Source organism: Falco peregrinus, chromosome 13, assembly GCF_023634155.1.
Source record: "Falco peregrinus isolate bFalPer1 chromosome 13, bFalPer1.pri, whole genome shotgun sequence".
Taxonomy (NCBI): Eukaryota; Metazoa; Chordata; class Aves; order Falconiformes; family Falconidae; genus Falco; species Falco peregrinus.
This window is the reverse complement of record NC_073733.1, coordinates 1,204,537-1,220,601: the sequence shown is the minus strand read 5'-3', so window position 1 is coordinate 1,220,601 and position 16,065 is coordinate 1,204,537. Positions and strand designations below refer to the sequence as shown.

General features: G+C 56.6%; 1 protein-coding gene and 1 long non-coding RNA gene across 4 annotated transcripts; one reads left to right on the top strand and one right to left on the bottom strand.

Moving 5' to 3' along the window:
- Positions 1 to 98: 98 nt before the first annotated feature.
- On the bottom strand, positions 99 to 7,925 carry FAAH2 (fatty acid amide hydrolase 2). The gene is made up of 11 exons (XM_055817838.1): positions 7,716 to 7,925; positions 7,489 to 7,571; positions 7,011 to 7,144; positions 6,487 to 6,696; positions 5,933 to 6,052; positions 5,278 to 5,413; positions 4,334 to 4,451; positions 3,474 to 3,593; positions 2,397 to 2,508; positions 1,833 to 2,027; positions 99 to 1,176 (listed from the first exon to the last, which is right to left on the bottom strand). Exons 1-11 carry the CDS (start codon positions 7,890 to 7,892, stop codon positions 1,001 to 1,003), a joined length of 1,581 nt encoding a protein of 526 aa, XP_055673813.1. The 5' UTR covers positions 7,893 to 7,925; the 3' UTR covers positions 99 to 1,000.
- On the top strand, positions 7,469 to 13,392 carry LOC106112474 (uncharacterized). Of its 3 annotated transcripts, XR_008749643.1 has the most exons (4): positions 8,141 to 8,481; positions 9,072 to 9,178; positions 10,180 to 11,943; positions 12,039 to 13,392. It is a non-coding gene; the product is annotated as an uncharacterized LOC106112474 (long non-coding RNA). The 3 variants fall into 3 exon arrangements; XR_008749644.1 differs by lacking the exon at positions 8,141 to 8,481 and adding an exon at positions 7,469 to 7,605 and having other exon boundaries at positions 9,072 to 11,943; XR_003554139.2 differs by having other exon boundaries at positions 9,072 to 11,943.
- Positions 13,393 to 16,065: the final 2,673 nt, after the last annotated feature.

The following is a 16,065-nucleotide window of genomic DNA, read 5'->3' as shown; positions in this document are numbered from 1 at the left end:
TCCCACGGTGCGGGTGGGAATGGGGCCAGCACCTGGGGGACTGCAGCCCCACAGCCTGCGAAGCAACAGCCATCGGGAACGACGACGCAGCCAGCAGCAAACTGGACAGACTCTTTAATACCACCCATGCTGAGAACATCCTGTGCTTGCTGCCCGCCCTGGGAACAGCCAGCTGCCCGAGCCTCTGCCTGCATCCACTCTGGGGGCAGAGGGGCCGGGCAGCTTGAGAGGGCAGGGGACACCAGTCAGGCTGGGTGATCGCCTGGGACAGAAAGGAAAGACACAGGCAGGAGATGCTTTAGCCAGCTCAACATAGAGAAGAGCATTTAAGAGCTCTTCCAGTGCTGCTAAAGCTGCACAAGAGCAAAAGCCCCTTTCTCCCTTGCCTGCCAGCTGTGCACCGGGCAGAGCCCAGCACCATCCACCCTACAAGGCATTGCTGGTCACGCTGGCATATAGCTGCCTCCAGCACCCTCTCCTTTAGAGTTAGTGGGGGAAACCCTGGGGCAGCTCAGGGAGGCTGCAAGGGCCAGCAAGCCTGTGTGCAGGGCAAGGCCAAGGAGAGGGCACCCAGGGTCCCCAGGCCCCAGGGGCAGTGCTATGTGGTTGTCCCCCAGCAGTCTGGCACCTTCTTTCCCCAGCCTTCACTCAGCATCTTCAAAGCAGCAAGCGCTAGAGACTGCCATCTCCACACCCAGGGGAAGATCACAGGTGCCCATTGCAGGCAGGATGCAGGCAGCACGCTGTCAGTCTGCGGCACTGGGGTCTCGCAGGGCCACGGGATGGGCAGGTGTCTCTCCTGGCAGAGGGTGCTGCAGGGAGGAGATGACTCCAGCAGGAACAGCCCAGCTTCCCCAGGGGCCAGAGGCACTGCTGGCTGCTCGCAGGAGGGTGCAAAGTGGGGTGCGGAGGGAGTGGGTAGTGCCATGACAGGACTGCCACTGCCTCACTGGGCACCACCATCTCCGTCCCTGCCTCCCTGCAGTGCAAGGGGCCCAGGCTAAACTTTCCCAGGTAAAACCCATCCTCCGAAGGCCTTCTCCAGATACCGGGCTACTGCCAGAGTTAGGTGGTCATTGTAGGAAGCTGCTACTAGCTGGATGCCCAGTGGCAGGCCCTCACTGCTCAGGCCCAGCGGGCACTGTGTCACCGGCAAGCCCAGGACGTTGAAGATAGCTGGAAGAGAGAAGGCTACATCAGACAAGCACAGCAACCGGGTAGGCAGCTGCTGCCAGGCATGGCACCAGGCTCCTGGAAGCTGGTCCTTGATGGCGCGGCACAGTTGTGGCAAGGAGCGCAGAGACATGACAACAAGGGCACATCACTGTCCAGAGATTCTCAGCGCTTACATCACATGTGCAAACTGCACCCACGAGTGATGACACATGCATGTGGCACCTGCTGTGGCATGCCAGGATCTGCTTTGGGACATTCCTGCCCCAGACACCATCCCTCCACTACTCCGAAGCCAGACAGTATTGCAACAGTGCTGGCATCAAGGAGCACACAGGAGCTCTTGGGTGCCTGCTAAACCACAGCACTAGCTGTAACAGTGTGAACGCGTTCTTCTGAGGTGGGGCAGAACACCCCCCCTCCCCAAGATCAGACATCTCAATCAGACCTGCCTCACCGTGGACAGTTTTAAAGCAGGGCCATAATCCTGGCCTCATGTTCTGAAGCAGCCAGACACCCCTCTGCACTCCAAAGCCCACTGTCAGTGATGGAAATACCGTGGGCAAAACACTCTGGCTCCCAGCCTGCACTGCTGCAGTGGGTGTGGGCATGCCTGCATCCCCTGCCTGCACCCCAGTGGAGGATTCAGAGCTGCTCACCTGTGTAGGCGAAGTTGAAGGGCATGCATATGGGGGAGTGGTGCCTAGGAGCTACGGTGGGGTGGGAGGGGTAAAGAAGCACCCCATCCGGCCCCAACAGGGCCTCCATCTCTTCCTGCAGGCTCTTCCCCATGCTCACCAGCTTGGCATTCCCACCAGGGTTGAGTTTCATCACCTTCTCTGTCAGCCCCAAGGCTGCGGGGTAAGGGCATGAAGAGGAATAGAGAGTGAGAGGACTGTGGGTTAAGCAGGTAGAAAGCGCATCGCACAGCCACACGCAGCATCCCCCAGCTCCATGTGGGGCCTCCCAAGTCCCCCTCCCTGCTGGCACACCGGCTCCCACAGCAAATTGCCCCCTGCACGTGGCATGGCTCTGCAGGCAGTGTCTCCCCAGCTACACCACTACACCAGGCTGGTGTAGTGACACCAACCGTCACTACAAAAAAAAAAACCAAACCAGTCTGAAGCTGCTCAGCACAAACCACGGAGTCCCTTTGCGAGGCACTGGAAGGAAATCATTTTCATCTAACAACTCGCACGCCCTGGGGCTCCTCCCAGCCTTACCGATAGCTGGCAGAGTGTGGGAGGACATCCCCACAAGCCACTTCATCAGCTCCCACAGCGGCCACACCGGCTTGCCGTGATCCCCCAGCAGGTCCGTGAATAGCTGTGCCTCCTGTAACACACACACACGCTTCCTCCATCAGCACCACCAGCTAGCGCACCATGGGAAAGAACAGGCTGATAAAAGACGGAGAAATATCCAGCTGTCCAATTATCCTGACACAAGCTGTTCCCATTTTCAGACAAGTGATGCCCATCACGAGTGTTATGCAGCTCTAGCGCTAAACCAGAGCGGCAGCAGGAGCATTTCTCCCTGCCAGAGACAGCAAGAAGGGGACCTCACTCTGCAGAGGGAGAGCCCCACAAAGCAGGACCTTTAAGTCCCTTTCCTCTGACAAGATGCAAGGGATGATGCTCTAGGTAATGTCTCCTGGGGGCATTTATTGCTGTTATATGGTGTGGGATCAGGAAAAAGGAGGCAGAAGGGGCCTCTTTAGCAAGGTGGGGTTGGTTTCCCTTTCACTGATGCCTGTGTGGCAGGAATGCACAAGGCATAACACTCCTGAGAGTTTATTTTTGCTACAAAATACTTCCATGCATGCACAGAGCATGGTGCAATGGCTACAATTCAAGGAAAGAAAAAAAAATAATAAAAAAAAAAAATCACGCATGCAGGCCTGCTGCTGAAAAGCTGCTAATCCACCACCTCAGTCCTGCCACCCTAACAGGCATTAATCCCAACCTACAGCAGCACAGAGGTCAGAGAGAGGCAGGATGCTACCTGCTTGGTTCACTCATGAAATTGCACAGAAAAGGTCAACGTGCTAAAGTGGCCTCTCCCTCCCTAAACCATGTTGCTCCTCTGCTGGGAGCCACATCATCACCTCATGGGAAAGCAAGGGAGAAAGGGCTGTGTAGCTTTGGAAAGAGACGAAAGGAGGACTGGAGGGACAAATGGAGCAGAGAAATCCCCTGGGCAGGTCTAGGAAGCCTACAGCTCTCCACGGCTGGCTCCAAACAGCTGATTCTCCTCTGCTGATGCCAAATTTGTGCCTTTGCCAGCTTGGTCTGACATACCTGCCCATCGCTGTCCTTGGATGACATCATGGCTGACCAGATCTGGAAAGAATACTTCATCTTATGGATCACCACGCGCTGAACTTCGACCCCCAGCTCACTTTCAAGGTGCTCCACCACCTAAGGGGAAGAGTGGGAAGGGTTTGCTTCCACAAGGACATGATGTGCTGCAGTCAGTCCATGGAAACTAGGGACAGAAGAGAGCCCAGGAGCAGCTTCTTTTGACTGCCAAGCAGGGGATCCTGCAGCTCCTGCCTGCTCCCCTCTGCCCTGAGCAGCGACACCTCCTCCATCCGATAACAACCTTGGAGCTCCCTGAACAGCCCTCCATGCCACCTCCAGTGATGCTCCAGAAGAGCACCGAGAGTATCAGAGAAGGTTTAAATGAAAACCGGAAAAGTCCTTTGCATGACTAAATGCCAGGCAGCAACCCTAGGAAGATTGTGAACACACACCTGTCCCTTTGCTGTGTGATGTGCCCCCTGAAGGTCTCCATAAAATGGGCAAGAGATGTTACGAAAGCAAAACACGGCTATCACAATGGAAATTGGACCAAAAGCTTTGCACACCCCAGTGCACTCTAACATAGGTGTTGTTGGCATCTGCCACTGCTCACAAGACTTCCCCCTTGCTTCTTCTTTAACACAGAAGAAGAAAGAGTTCTTTCTGCCTTTTTTCCACTGGAAGCATATAACCAGGACTCAAGGCTGCCTCCACAGCAGTGTAACCTGCAGCCCTCCATCCTGTCAGCCCCTGCAGGAACCATGCACAGAGCAGCTCACCTTGCCCCCAGGGACTGGTCTCCCCAGGTTTTATCTCCAGGCTTACCCCAGTGAGGGTCAGCCTTCATTCGTTCTTACCTTCTTTTGGGCCTGCAAAATCTCCTTGTCCACAGGCGACACAAAAATGGACCCACCATCATGATCCATGCAATGAAATTTTATTTTTTCTAGTGATACCTCTTCATCCAGCTTCAGCCTGGGAAAGGAACAGCACTTTGCTCACCAATCTGTCCTTGCTCCTCCCCTGGCTGCCAGAACTGCTCACATGCTTTGTTAACACGCCCTCAGGAGACCTGATCGGTCCTCAGGACACCCTGCACTACTCATCAGGGTGGGAAGGAGAGTCCCAGATGCCTGCTGCCCACAACCCACCCAGCTGCTTGCCCACCCCATCAGTCCCAGCTACTTCCACACATCTGTTGCGGTTAGACAATCCTCATCTCTCAGGATGGACCTTGTAATTAGATTGCGGCCATGACTGAGGTTGGGATTGCACCACAAGAGCTGTGGAGAAACAAAAGCAGTAACGGAGAAAGAAACTGTGTGCAGGCTGCAGCAAGAAGCAGGACCTGCCCAGTCTGCCCCATCTCCACTCTGCTCCTTACTGGTACCTGTGCATAAAGGGCCGCTTGGTTGCGCAGACCTATGAAGAGATCAAATGGGGCCATGGTGTGGGGTGTAAAAGTAATTATTTGGCAACAAGAAAAAGTACACGTGAAACTCAAAAGAAAGGCCAGCCCCAGGAGGGAAGGACCTTGCTGATGGCACTGGCTGGAGCAGCACGCAAAAGAAGTCTTCCTCCGAGGAGGACCCGGCTGACCATGGCTGCCTGTTCCCCAGAGCACATGGGTGGTGGGAAGGACAGCCCTGGCTGCAAGGGTCCTGCTGAAGCCAGGGCTGGAGGAACAAGCAACCTGGGTGGTGCAGACCTGTCTTGTATGCTAAATAGGGACCAATATGCTGTGCTGACCAGAAAGTACCCGAGGCGAACTCAGAGGCTCAAAGCAGTGGGAATAACTTACTTGTTGACTCCAGGACCAGCCATGACCCTCAGCATAGGCTCCAGGTCCTCCGCATAGCGGCACATGGGCCCTGTGCACAGGAAGCTGGTCCGCACCCCTTGAGCGTTTGGGAACTGACCATCATTGGGCACGACACCTGCAAGCACAGAGGGAGACACTGGGTACAGCCCCGTGAGCATCTGCAAGCACTCAGGAGCATCCTCCAGCTGGGGCAAGCTGTGCAGGAGGGTGGCCTCCAGGTGCAGAGGGAAGCCGTCGCCCAGGGATCACATGCATCAGCAGTGCTTGCAAGCTGACGGTAAGGTGCGTAGGGTGAGGAAAGGAGATAAAGCACCCAGCCAGGACACCAACTGCCAGGGAAACACCCCAGCAGCAGATCCTGACCTTGGGAAAACATCCCACGCTGAGGATGCAATACCAGGGGTAAAACACCTCCCATGTTCTTGGCCTTCTGCCACCAAATGGCTTCCCACTGCCAAAGCCAGGCTGTGCTCAGGCAGTGGGCTTGTCCCGTGCAAGTAGTTGCCTGTGCCCTTGCAGCAATCCCACTAGAGAGGAGCACAGGAGTGCCCCAAACAGGTTCCTTCCACACCCCACATCCCCACCTCCCGACATTTCTGCTGAGGAGGAGAGGAGATCCCCACACCTGCTTTACCTGTTGTGGGTTTATGGCCGAAGACTCCGTTGAAGAAAGCAGGCATCCGGATGCTGCCACCGATGTCAGAGCCCACACCTATGACTGAGCATGCAGCTGCCAGGACACCGCCCTCCCCACCTGCATGGGAGAAAATACAGCAAAAATCCCACAGGCTCCTAGTGCAAATCATCCAGCAAAGCAGAGCATCCCACAGCGGCCACTTCACTTTGCATGCAGATGGGGTGGGAGCTGCCTTGGGTTTAGCAGCATCTGGGGGACAGCTGGGGAATGCGGGCCAAAGGGATTTTCCTGCTGAAGTGCCACACCAGCACTGCTGTTTGCATGTAGAATAAAACAGAGCGAGCTGAAGCGATGCTGGGTATAACATCCAGGAGGTGCGAAGTCATCGGGCCTCCAAATGGCCTACTGCACTGCCCAGGAAAGAGGCCTGCTGGCTCTCCAAGAGCCCACCAACAAGTTAAAGCAGCATGCAGATGACCTGGGGGCTCTCCTTCCTTGCTGCATTTTAACCTGCTGCTTGTGCAGGACTATGCTGAGGTGCTGGAGCTCACCTGAGCTGCCACCCACGATCCTCTGCAGGTCATAGGGGTTGTTGGTCCGGCCGTAGACCCTGTTGCTGGACTCGTACCACATGCACAGCTCGCTGCAGTTGGTTACGCCCAGCGGGATGGCACCAGCCTGCTTCAGCCGGGACACCACCATGGCATCCGAGGTGGCAATCACATTGCGGCGGCTGACCAAGCCAGATGTGTTGGGCATCCCTGTGGTGCCAAGATCGAAAGACGGAAGCAAGTGTCAGGGCCAGCTCCCCCGAGATGACCGTGGAGGAAGCAGGCTGCAATAAGCACGTCTGCAACAAGGGCTGCTCCTCTGCAGCGGTGCAGCCCCTGCAGCATTTGGGTGCTTAAGGAGAACACGGACACAGGAGCCCAGGCAGGACGGGGTGCAGGCCATGGAAAGGGAAGCTGCTTCCCCCTAAGCGCCCCGCCACAGCCACCCACCTCCCTGGGAGCATGCGGCCAAGAGGCAGCAAGTCACGACCTGTGCAGCTGGAGAGAAGCGAGGGCAAACCCACCGTGCAGAGAAAAGGCCTCCTTGACGGTGATGGGAACCCCTAGGAAGGGGAACTTCTCCTCCAGGTAGTCGTCGCCGGGGCCCTCCGAGAGCAGCTTGTCTACCTGCCGCGCCTCCTGCAGGGCCTCCTCAAACCTGCAAGGGAGCAGCGGGGGGGGCTCTGGCGCTTCTCTCCAGCCCGGCGGGACTGGCAGCGGGCAGCCGGCTCCGCAGGCCGGGCAGATGCTACGTGCACCGGAGCAGGTAACGTGAAGGTCAGAGTCCCCGGGCTTTAGCACAGACCGGCGCCTTTGCAACGGCCCCAGGTCTTTGCTTCTGCGCCCGGGCAAAGCGCTGCCAGCCGCGCCGTGGGGCGCGCCCGGGCTGCACCGGACCCGCAGCAGCCCGGCCCGGGGCGGGCAGCGGGGCCCGGGGAAGGCAGTGGGGCCCGGGGAGAGGCAGCGGTGGCGAGCGACCGTCCCTGCGCCTCCCCGCCTCACCTGTCCTTAACGACGGCGTTGATGAGGGGATTGACCTCCCTGATCCTCTCCACGTACGCCTCAACCACCTCGACGCACGTCACCTACAACGGCAGGCAGAGCGGGGACCGCGGTGAGGTGCGCGCTCCGGAGGGTCGGGGGGGGGGGGGGGGGGGGGGGGGCGGGTCGCGGGGCGGCCCCGGCACCCCCCGCCGCTTCCCGGTGCCGCTTCCCGGTGCCGCTCGCACCTGCCGGGCGCGGAGCCGCGCCGCCAGCTGCCGGGCCGGCAGCAGCAGGAGCGGGCGGCGGGGCGGCGGGACGGCGCGCGGGGGCGCGGCCGCCACGAGCCCCAGCAGCGCCAGGCAGGCGCGCGAGAGCAGCCGCAGCAGCAGCGCCAGGCACCGCTCCGCGCGCGACAGCGCCATGGCCGCCCCAGCGCCGCCGCGGCGGAAGTGACGCCGGCGCCGCCCGCGTTGCCGCGGCAACGGGCCCCGCCGCCGGGCCGTGCGGCTGCGCCGTGCGGGGGCGGGGCCGACTCCGACTCCGCCCGCCGCAGGCCGTCCCGCCGGGCTGACGCGGCCCGCGGGGACTCGCCTCTCCCCGCTCGGGGGCGGCGGGCGGCGGGCGCGGGGCGCGCACAGCGGCCGGGGGGGCGCGGCAGCCCGGTGAGGCGGGGCCGGCGCCATCCGCCGCCGCGGGGAGGCCGCCGCCGCGCTGCCGTGGGCGAGGCGCGGCAGGGCCTGGGGGGCACCCGGAGCCTGGCCCCAGGGGCGGCCCCAGGCACGCCCCTCTGCCAGCCTGCGAGGCCTGGAGGCTGCCCAGCTTGCAAGGTGCCATCTGATTACGTTGTTCCTTTGCATTTTAAACACCGAGCTTCGTTCTCAAGCTTTTCCCCTTAAAGAAGACAGCCACTACCATGCTTATTTTCAAACAAGCACCGAGTTTTGTCAGTCGCTTGGTCACAGGACCTGGGAGAGCACTGGACAACCCTCAAGACAAAATTTACAAGAATCGGTAACACCGGGGAAGAAAAATCATGTGTTTTAAAGCAAGTATTTAGCAGCATCTGAGCTGGCCTTATCTCTCTTTCCTTCCACATAGTTGGCAATTAGATTATCAGTGAAAAGCAAGGGAGATAACGGGAGACGTTGTTTGTGAAAATCTTTTTATGACTGCGAAGTCAACAAGTTAGTCTTTACAAAAATGATCTGCGGCGCACACACCCTAGGAGGATATCGGGCTGACCTCTGTCCCATAAAAAACAAAGCTGAACACAAAAGGAAAGTCATCTTGATAATAGCTCTGTTTTTTACAAACTCATCAAAAAGACTTCCCCCCCCCCCCCCCCCCCCCCCCCCGGTCTAATCTAATGCAAATGGAGGAGAGAAGGAAAGGGAAAGCTGCTTTCCCTGCTTGGCATTCGTTTCCTTTGCCCTGGGAAAGCACAGAAAGCTGCTCCATCCGCTGGTGGGTCCAGTCCCAAATAGCTCTGAGGGGCTCAGGAAGGCACCTGCAGCTGTACAAGCTGGGGGAGTCCTGTAATCCCATAAGCACAAGGGAAACTTTTGTCCCCCGCTGATTTTAATCACCCTTTTCCTTGGCAGGTCTGCCCTGGCCATGCACACCAGTCAACCTGGGGACAGGTTGCGTGCAGCACTGCGCTCGTTGCTTCCTCAGGAAGGCCAGCCTGTGTGTGGCTGACAGCGCAAAGGTGGGTTAAAAGCTGCTTTTTCCATTTCCCTGACATTGCTGGAACACCTGTGGCCTTATCAGGATCCTTATGTAGCCTTTGCCTTTTGCCCCACGATATCTATGCACTTGCACACCCTCAGATTACAATAGGTACAGGTTGGAAAGGTTTGTGCCTGTGCCCTAACCTTTCCTCACACCTGCATCCCTGTGCAATCGTGGCTTAACAGAAACCTAAAGTCACCTCCTTAGGAGAAGCTGTAAGTCGGGACTTGTTAAAACCTGGCTTATGAAATCTTCTGGCAGCATCAGCAGCTGCATCTTCAGTTTCCGAGATCTGGAACTAGGAATGACCAGGCTTCCTCCAAGGACGCTCGTCCTGGGTAGGTCAGCTGTCCCACTGATTTCTTCCAGAGCTAGAATGGTAAAATGGGTCCTCTGAAAGGAACCAGGGAGAGAATGTTTCTCCTAAATGTAATTGCAGCACTGCTTTTGTCATTTTTTCCTCAGTCTCTTGGTGAGTTTGCCATTTTTTCTCCCTCGAGCCCTGCCAAAACGTAGGCAGAGAGGGGTACAAGCAAAATCACTTCTGTCCTGCGTGTCTGCTTCCTTTGCTGCTCAGGAGCTTTAGCAGAGATCTTCCTGAAGCAGCCCAGTTCTGGTGTCTTGTTTTCTGTGGAAAGTATCTCCCTTAATCTTTGTCTTTCAACTTTCAAGAACAGAGCTTTGAAATTCATACCAGATCAGCTGCCACATACTTGGCATGACCTCCTCGAATCCCTGCTAATCACACTGTATACCAGCACTGCCCCAGATAGCAGATCGTGCTGTTTCTCATTAGGTCAAGCTGGTGAGCTTTCTGGGAGTCGAGCCAAAAGAACAGTTACCATAGTTTATGGTAGCCCAGTGGAGCTTTCTTTCCATGAAAAATGGAAAAAATGGAATAGAAGGTGCTCTAGAAATAAATCACCGAGATCTGGAAGCCTGAGGTCAAAATGATTAAGACTGCTTTTCAATTACCAGAACCAACCAAACAAGAAAACACCACCCCATACACACACTAAGAAGCCGGTTAATTCAAATCTGATTAAAAAGCAAGCAGCCAAGAGCAAGGACGTTGGAAATACACAACGAAGCTCACACGTCCAAATCTGTCCCACTGCTTTATCCTAAGGTACAGCAGCTGGTAAGAAGGAAAACATGATTCAGGGTCTTGCGCTCCTGGAGTTTATTTGTGTCATTATCCCCAGTCGTTTCATTATTACCAAAAGCTTAAAAAACCACAAGAGATTAGCAAGACCGTACGGGAAGTTGGAGCAGTTCTGCTCGCTGTATGTATGTATGTTGTAACCACTAATTGGCCAGGAAACCATGAAATGGGCTCGGCGGCTCAAAGCTGGTGGGAAGCAAAGAGGCATATGCTGATCAACAACACCATGTTCTGGCTGCCTTCACTGAGCTCACCAAAGCTGTTTTGGATCTTTTCCTCAGAAAAAAATACCTTTTGGGAAATTAAAAGACAAAAAAGTGCCTGACAGCACAATTCTTTCCTTTACAAAACGAGTAATTTAAAACTTATCCTTAAAATAAAGCTTCAAAAGGTAACTGTGTTCTGTGTAGGGCAGTGCTGGGGTGGGGGAAGAAGGGAGGGACATTTAAAGGTTCAAATTTAAACCCAGCAACTCAGATGCTTAATTCCCAGATAACCCCAGAATAAAGTTAAAATATGGTTCCTGCGAGCCTGCTCTTAACCAGATCCACCACTGAGGGATGCTGTGCTCTGCGTCTCAATCAGCTGTCGTCTTGCCAGCTTTTCCAGGAGGCCGGCTGATGTGGTGTGGCTGTTGAGCACCCGTGTTGTGACACCCAGGCTGTGGAAAGAATGGTCTCTGATGCTGCCTTGCCTTGCTCTCCAGCAGCAGTCACAGGCCCTAGCATTGCACAGGAAGGCAGCTGCAGGTCCTAGGTGCACACAGAAAGGTGCTCGGAGGCCCCTGGGCTGCACAGAATGGCCCTCGGAGGCTCCTTGGATGCACAGAGGGGCACTTGGGGCACCTTGCATGCACAGAACAGCCCTCGGAGGCTTCTTGAATGCACAGAGGGGCACTCGGAGGCCCCTGGGGCACTTCACCAGTTTCTGCAGCCTCCAGTGAAAGCAGGATCTGTCAAGCTGCTCCCTCTGAGGCTGTACATCTTCCCCTAGCTGGGATGTCCAGGGCTGCGTAGGGTGGGAGAGAGGGCTCCAGGGAAGCCGCTGGATTTTCCTTCTTGCAAAACAATGTCTGAAGTGAAGTGGCAGACCCTGGCAGGCACACATGAGGCATTTGTTGCTCCGTGTGATGGGAGCAACCTGCTTTCTTCAAATGACCCTGACGTGCCTTGGGAAGGGGATGAAGACACACTGCTCCTTTTGGGAATCTCAGAGCCCTGCTGCCCGGGAGCGAGACCTTACTTTGCCCAGGGTGGGGAAGGAGTCTCCTGAGGGAGCAGGCGAGGGTTGGGATGGGGCCAGGAGACTCTTCCTGCTTTCCAGGTTGGATTTGTAACGCCCTCCTGAGATGCAGGACAGGCACACCATGCACCTTCAGAGCAGTGAAATATCTGTCCTGGAGCTGTGGCCACGTTTGAGGAAGACAACTCCAAGAGCCTGTTTCAGAAGCCCTGCAGGCAGAAATGTTGCCTGGAGCTCCCCTGGGCCAGGGCCAGCAGTGAGGGCAGGAGACAGGGGACAGAGGAAAGAGGCAACTCTCTGGGGAGCATGGAGGAAATTTTGTTACATTTATTCAGGTGCTTTGAAAGCAAATATGTTTCATCTGTACTTTTGACATCAAGCTGAGTAAGCGCAGAGGGAAGCCAAGTTGTTTTCTCTACCTGCATTGCAGCCTGTCATGGGGATGGAGTTGCCGGAGGTGTTTGGAGAAAGCCCCCCTGGATCTGGAGCATGGAGCAGCCCCTGGGGACATCTCATGGTCCATTTGCTCCCTGAGACTGTTTGGGAAGCTGTTCTCCTTTGCTAAAGGTGTGGGTATGAGTGGGTGCCCATGCTTGCCCTGCAGTCCCCAAGAGGTGGAAAAAGTTTTGCCATCAACACCCTGCGCTCTGTGGCGATGTTGGAAGCACATTTGGAGGGCCTGGCTGTCACTGAACCTGGTGGGGATGGTGCAGCCCCTGGTGAGCGGCGCTGTCAGCGCTGGGAGGGAACCCTAGCCTTGATTGGCACTGGGCTTTGGAGCTGCTGGAGCTGTGGGCACAGGGACACCATTTCCAGTTCTGGTTAAAGATACAAAGAGTGGCTTTTTCCCCCCCTGAGACCTTGTCTGAAGAAGCAGGGGCTGGGCTTCAGCTTCATATACCTCCAAGGGCTGCCACAGAAGCTGGGGGCTGCATATGTGTCTTGATCAAGAGCTGCGCCCAGAAGGAACTGAGTAGCAGCTGGGCATGGCAGCCACTGCTGGGCTGCTTTTCTTCCAGGAAATAAAAACTGGAGCAAGCCACAACTGAGACAAGGCGGTACTTGATTTATTTACTGCATTGTTTATTTAACTGCTGCTAACAGCTCTGAGAAAGAGGCACCCCCTCCTTGGCTCTCCAAATCTTTGTCTTTTCCTGCAGCAAGCTCTTGCTAGCTACCAGGCTGCCAAGTTATCCAGCTTGTCACTCTGATGGGTGACGGCAAGTCCCCCAGACACATGTAGATGATGTAGTTGCTGCAGGAAAACCCTGTGATGACCCACCAGGCCAGAGCAGTGGGGTCTCGGCTGCCAGGCACAGCTGGTGCCTCCTCCTCACAATCTGGATGGGTGCAAGTCTGTCTGGTTGTGGGGCAGGCTGTTGCTGTGGGACAAGGTGGTAGTGACTGGCATCCCCCTGCCTGTTGCAGGAGCTGTCGTTGCAGGGATGCTCCCCAGGAGCTGATCTGGTGCTGCACAGGTCTGGGTAAAACACTGCTCTGGGGCCACCACCTGCAGACCCACAGGCAGAGCAGCCATGAGTTTTGCAGCCAAAGCTCCCCCAGCTCGACCACCATTGCAGCACAACTGTAGAAGGGATGGGCCAAACCAAGCCTTGCACGGCGCGGCTGCCGGTGTGACTGTCCTCTGGGATGCAGCTGGACCCGCTGGCGGCGGGGAGGACAGCTTCGCTCCAGCGCACCGCTGTGGGTCTGGGAAGACAAGCGCTTTCTGGCTCCCCTTGCCCGCTGCCACCTCCGCGGTGCTGCTGAGCGCCCCGGGCCGGGCCGGTGCCACGGGAGGTCGCTCTGCCACCACCGTTCAGCATCCCCGGCCCCTGCCCCGCCGGGCCGCAGCTGTTCCGCTGCACAGAGCCAGAGTACACTGTGTTCGCCCAGAGTCCTTGATTAAACAAAATGTTTATGCATGCCTCTGCTCCGACGAACATCTTGGCTGGCTTGCACGAAGGCTGCTCTTTGCTGCAGCTTCAGCTGCACTGGGGCATAAACCCCAGATGCTGGGGGGGGGGGGGGGGGGGGGGAAAGGTCCCTGCTCCAGGAACCCCCAACCTTGATCCCTGTGCCCGCAACCCCATGATGGGCTTTGGCTGCTGGGATAGGCTGCTGCCCTGCAACCCCTCGGTACTAAGGGGAGCTGCTGGCCCCTTTGAGGGTCTGGGGTGGGAGGCACACTGTGCTGCTTTACCCTGGGGGGGTGGTGTGGTGGTGTTTGACACCCACCCCATTAACCCACTGCCCCTTTCTCACTTGAGCAGGGCTTTGGGGTGCATCTCGAGATTTGAGGTACAGCTAAGAAATTTCCTGGGCTCCAGGGTATCTCCAGCAGAGCAGAACACTGTTCCTGATGCTGTGCCTTCTTAACCCTCCTGGTGACCAGCTGCTGATCGTGACCATGCACATGCACTATGGGGTAGGGTGGGCCATCTCCAGCACTAGCCAGGGCAATGGCAGGGCTAACCCTGGTTTTCAGGGCTGGCCTGACTGCAGCTCCATGCCCCCTGTCCTGTCCAGCCAGCATCATCTGGGATGTGCCTGCTTCCTTCCCTGCCCGAGGGCACTGTTTGTGCCGTTCTGGACATCTGAAGTTAACTGGGGACAGATGGGATCTCTTGTTGTGTCATCTCTCAAGCAGCATGCAGCTGCCTGGTCTATGCCTGCACCACAGTGCTCAGCCAGATGTGTCATATTCATGCTGTTGCTCCTGCTGATACCTCCAAACCCCTGAGGGAGTGGGGAAACTCCACTCCCCAGCCATTTCCTCTATGGGGAAGGAGCACCACACCTTGGACAAGGAGGGACCCGCATACTGAGGTCATTTGCAACCCCACCAGGTGTAACCAAAGCCAAGGAGAGGTGTTTGGAGGTTTACAGGGAGCTCTGGATGCAGATGTGACTTGGGGATGGATACTGGAACTGGGACTTGCTCTGTGGACCCAAGAGTTGAACAGGGCCTTGGAGACTGGCACTATCCCGTGTTTGTGTACATGCTAGGGTGTGCTGGAAGAGCTGCGTGAGATGGAGCATCCCAGTTGTGCAGAGTTTAACAACCTAATACCACAGCTAGGGATGGGCAGGCAAGGAGGCTGAAAGAAACTGGTGGGATCGGTGCCAAACTCTAAATCTTTTGGCTGGTAGTTGGGTGATGGGCACCTAGCAAGAGACCAGTCCTGTAAGGAGCAGGGAGAAGGGGTCTGCAAGACTGAGACAGGCCCAGTGGTGACGATGGCCCTGCACTGGACTCCCAGCTGTGACTCACTGCCCAGGGCAGGCTGCAGGATTGTTTCCCAAGAGCGCTGGCTTTCAGCTGAGCCAGTTGCCCAAGTGCCTTGTGTGCCCGTGCCAAGCTGTGTGCCATGGCCCTTGCGAAATGGTGTTGATAAACACTCTGGGACATGCCAAGTCCTGTGAGACCACAGCTGATGTGCTTGGGCTGCAGGGAGTGCCCGCACGGTGAGAGGAATTTTCCACTGTCTCCAGCAAGCGTGTCTGACCCTGCTGCGGGACTGTCCCCAGCAAGGCAAAGACTTACTTGCTGGTGTCCCTGCTGCCCCTGTCTGGCCCTATAAACCCTGCCATGCAAGGGCTGTCCTAGGCACAAGTCAAGGCAAAGGGTGGTTGGGTCACCTGGGGCATGATACCACCTGACAGGACTGGGCTGGGGTGCCACCATCCCCAAGGCAACCCAGCCACCTCCATCTCGCCACAGGGCTGCTCTTCTGTCCTGGTAATGAACTACTCATTCACTACTTTCCCTTTTCAAGTTCATGGCCCAAGCTGGGGTGAGCCCTGCGCTGCTCCGGTCCCTGTCCCAAGGACTTGCCTTTCAGTGATGCTGGTCCTGTTCACATGCATCCTCTGGGGCACTGGGTGACCCTTTCCAGGGCTCTCCAGGCTGCCTGGGTCAGCTCTGCCCTGCTATGTATATTGGAAACATCTCAAAGACCAGCAGGTTTGTAGTGTGAAAAGGGTGTGTGCTCCATGCTAAAGCCCAGTTTAATTTGACCAGCTAATAGCCTGCAGTTGCAGCTTGCTTCATCTGCCCTGCAATCCCCCTGTGCTGTCAGCAGACGCATATGAATCTCTCTGTAAGTGAAGGCTGAGCTTTCTCCAGGGGCTGGGGCTGGTCCGGTGCTGGGGAGGGTCGTGTCAGGCAGTGCAGACCTGGCTTGTGCATGGTGCCACATGTGTCCCTGGGCAGCTCCTCTCCCCCATTGCAGCCTGGCATGTGCTGCACCCCACATCTGCAGGGCACTGGCATTTCAAACCCTGACATCATATCTGGCTTTCCATGAAGTGTCCCCAAGGGGCCAGAACTGTGCTGATGAAGGAGGAATGTAAAGGGCATTTGGAAAGCTGCATGTCCCTGCCGATTGCCATAAGCGAGCACAGCATCCACAGCTGCCTGGGCAGCAGCAAAGTCCAGTTATTTGGAGCAATGT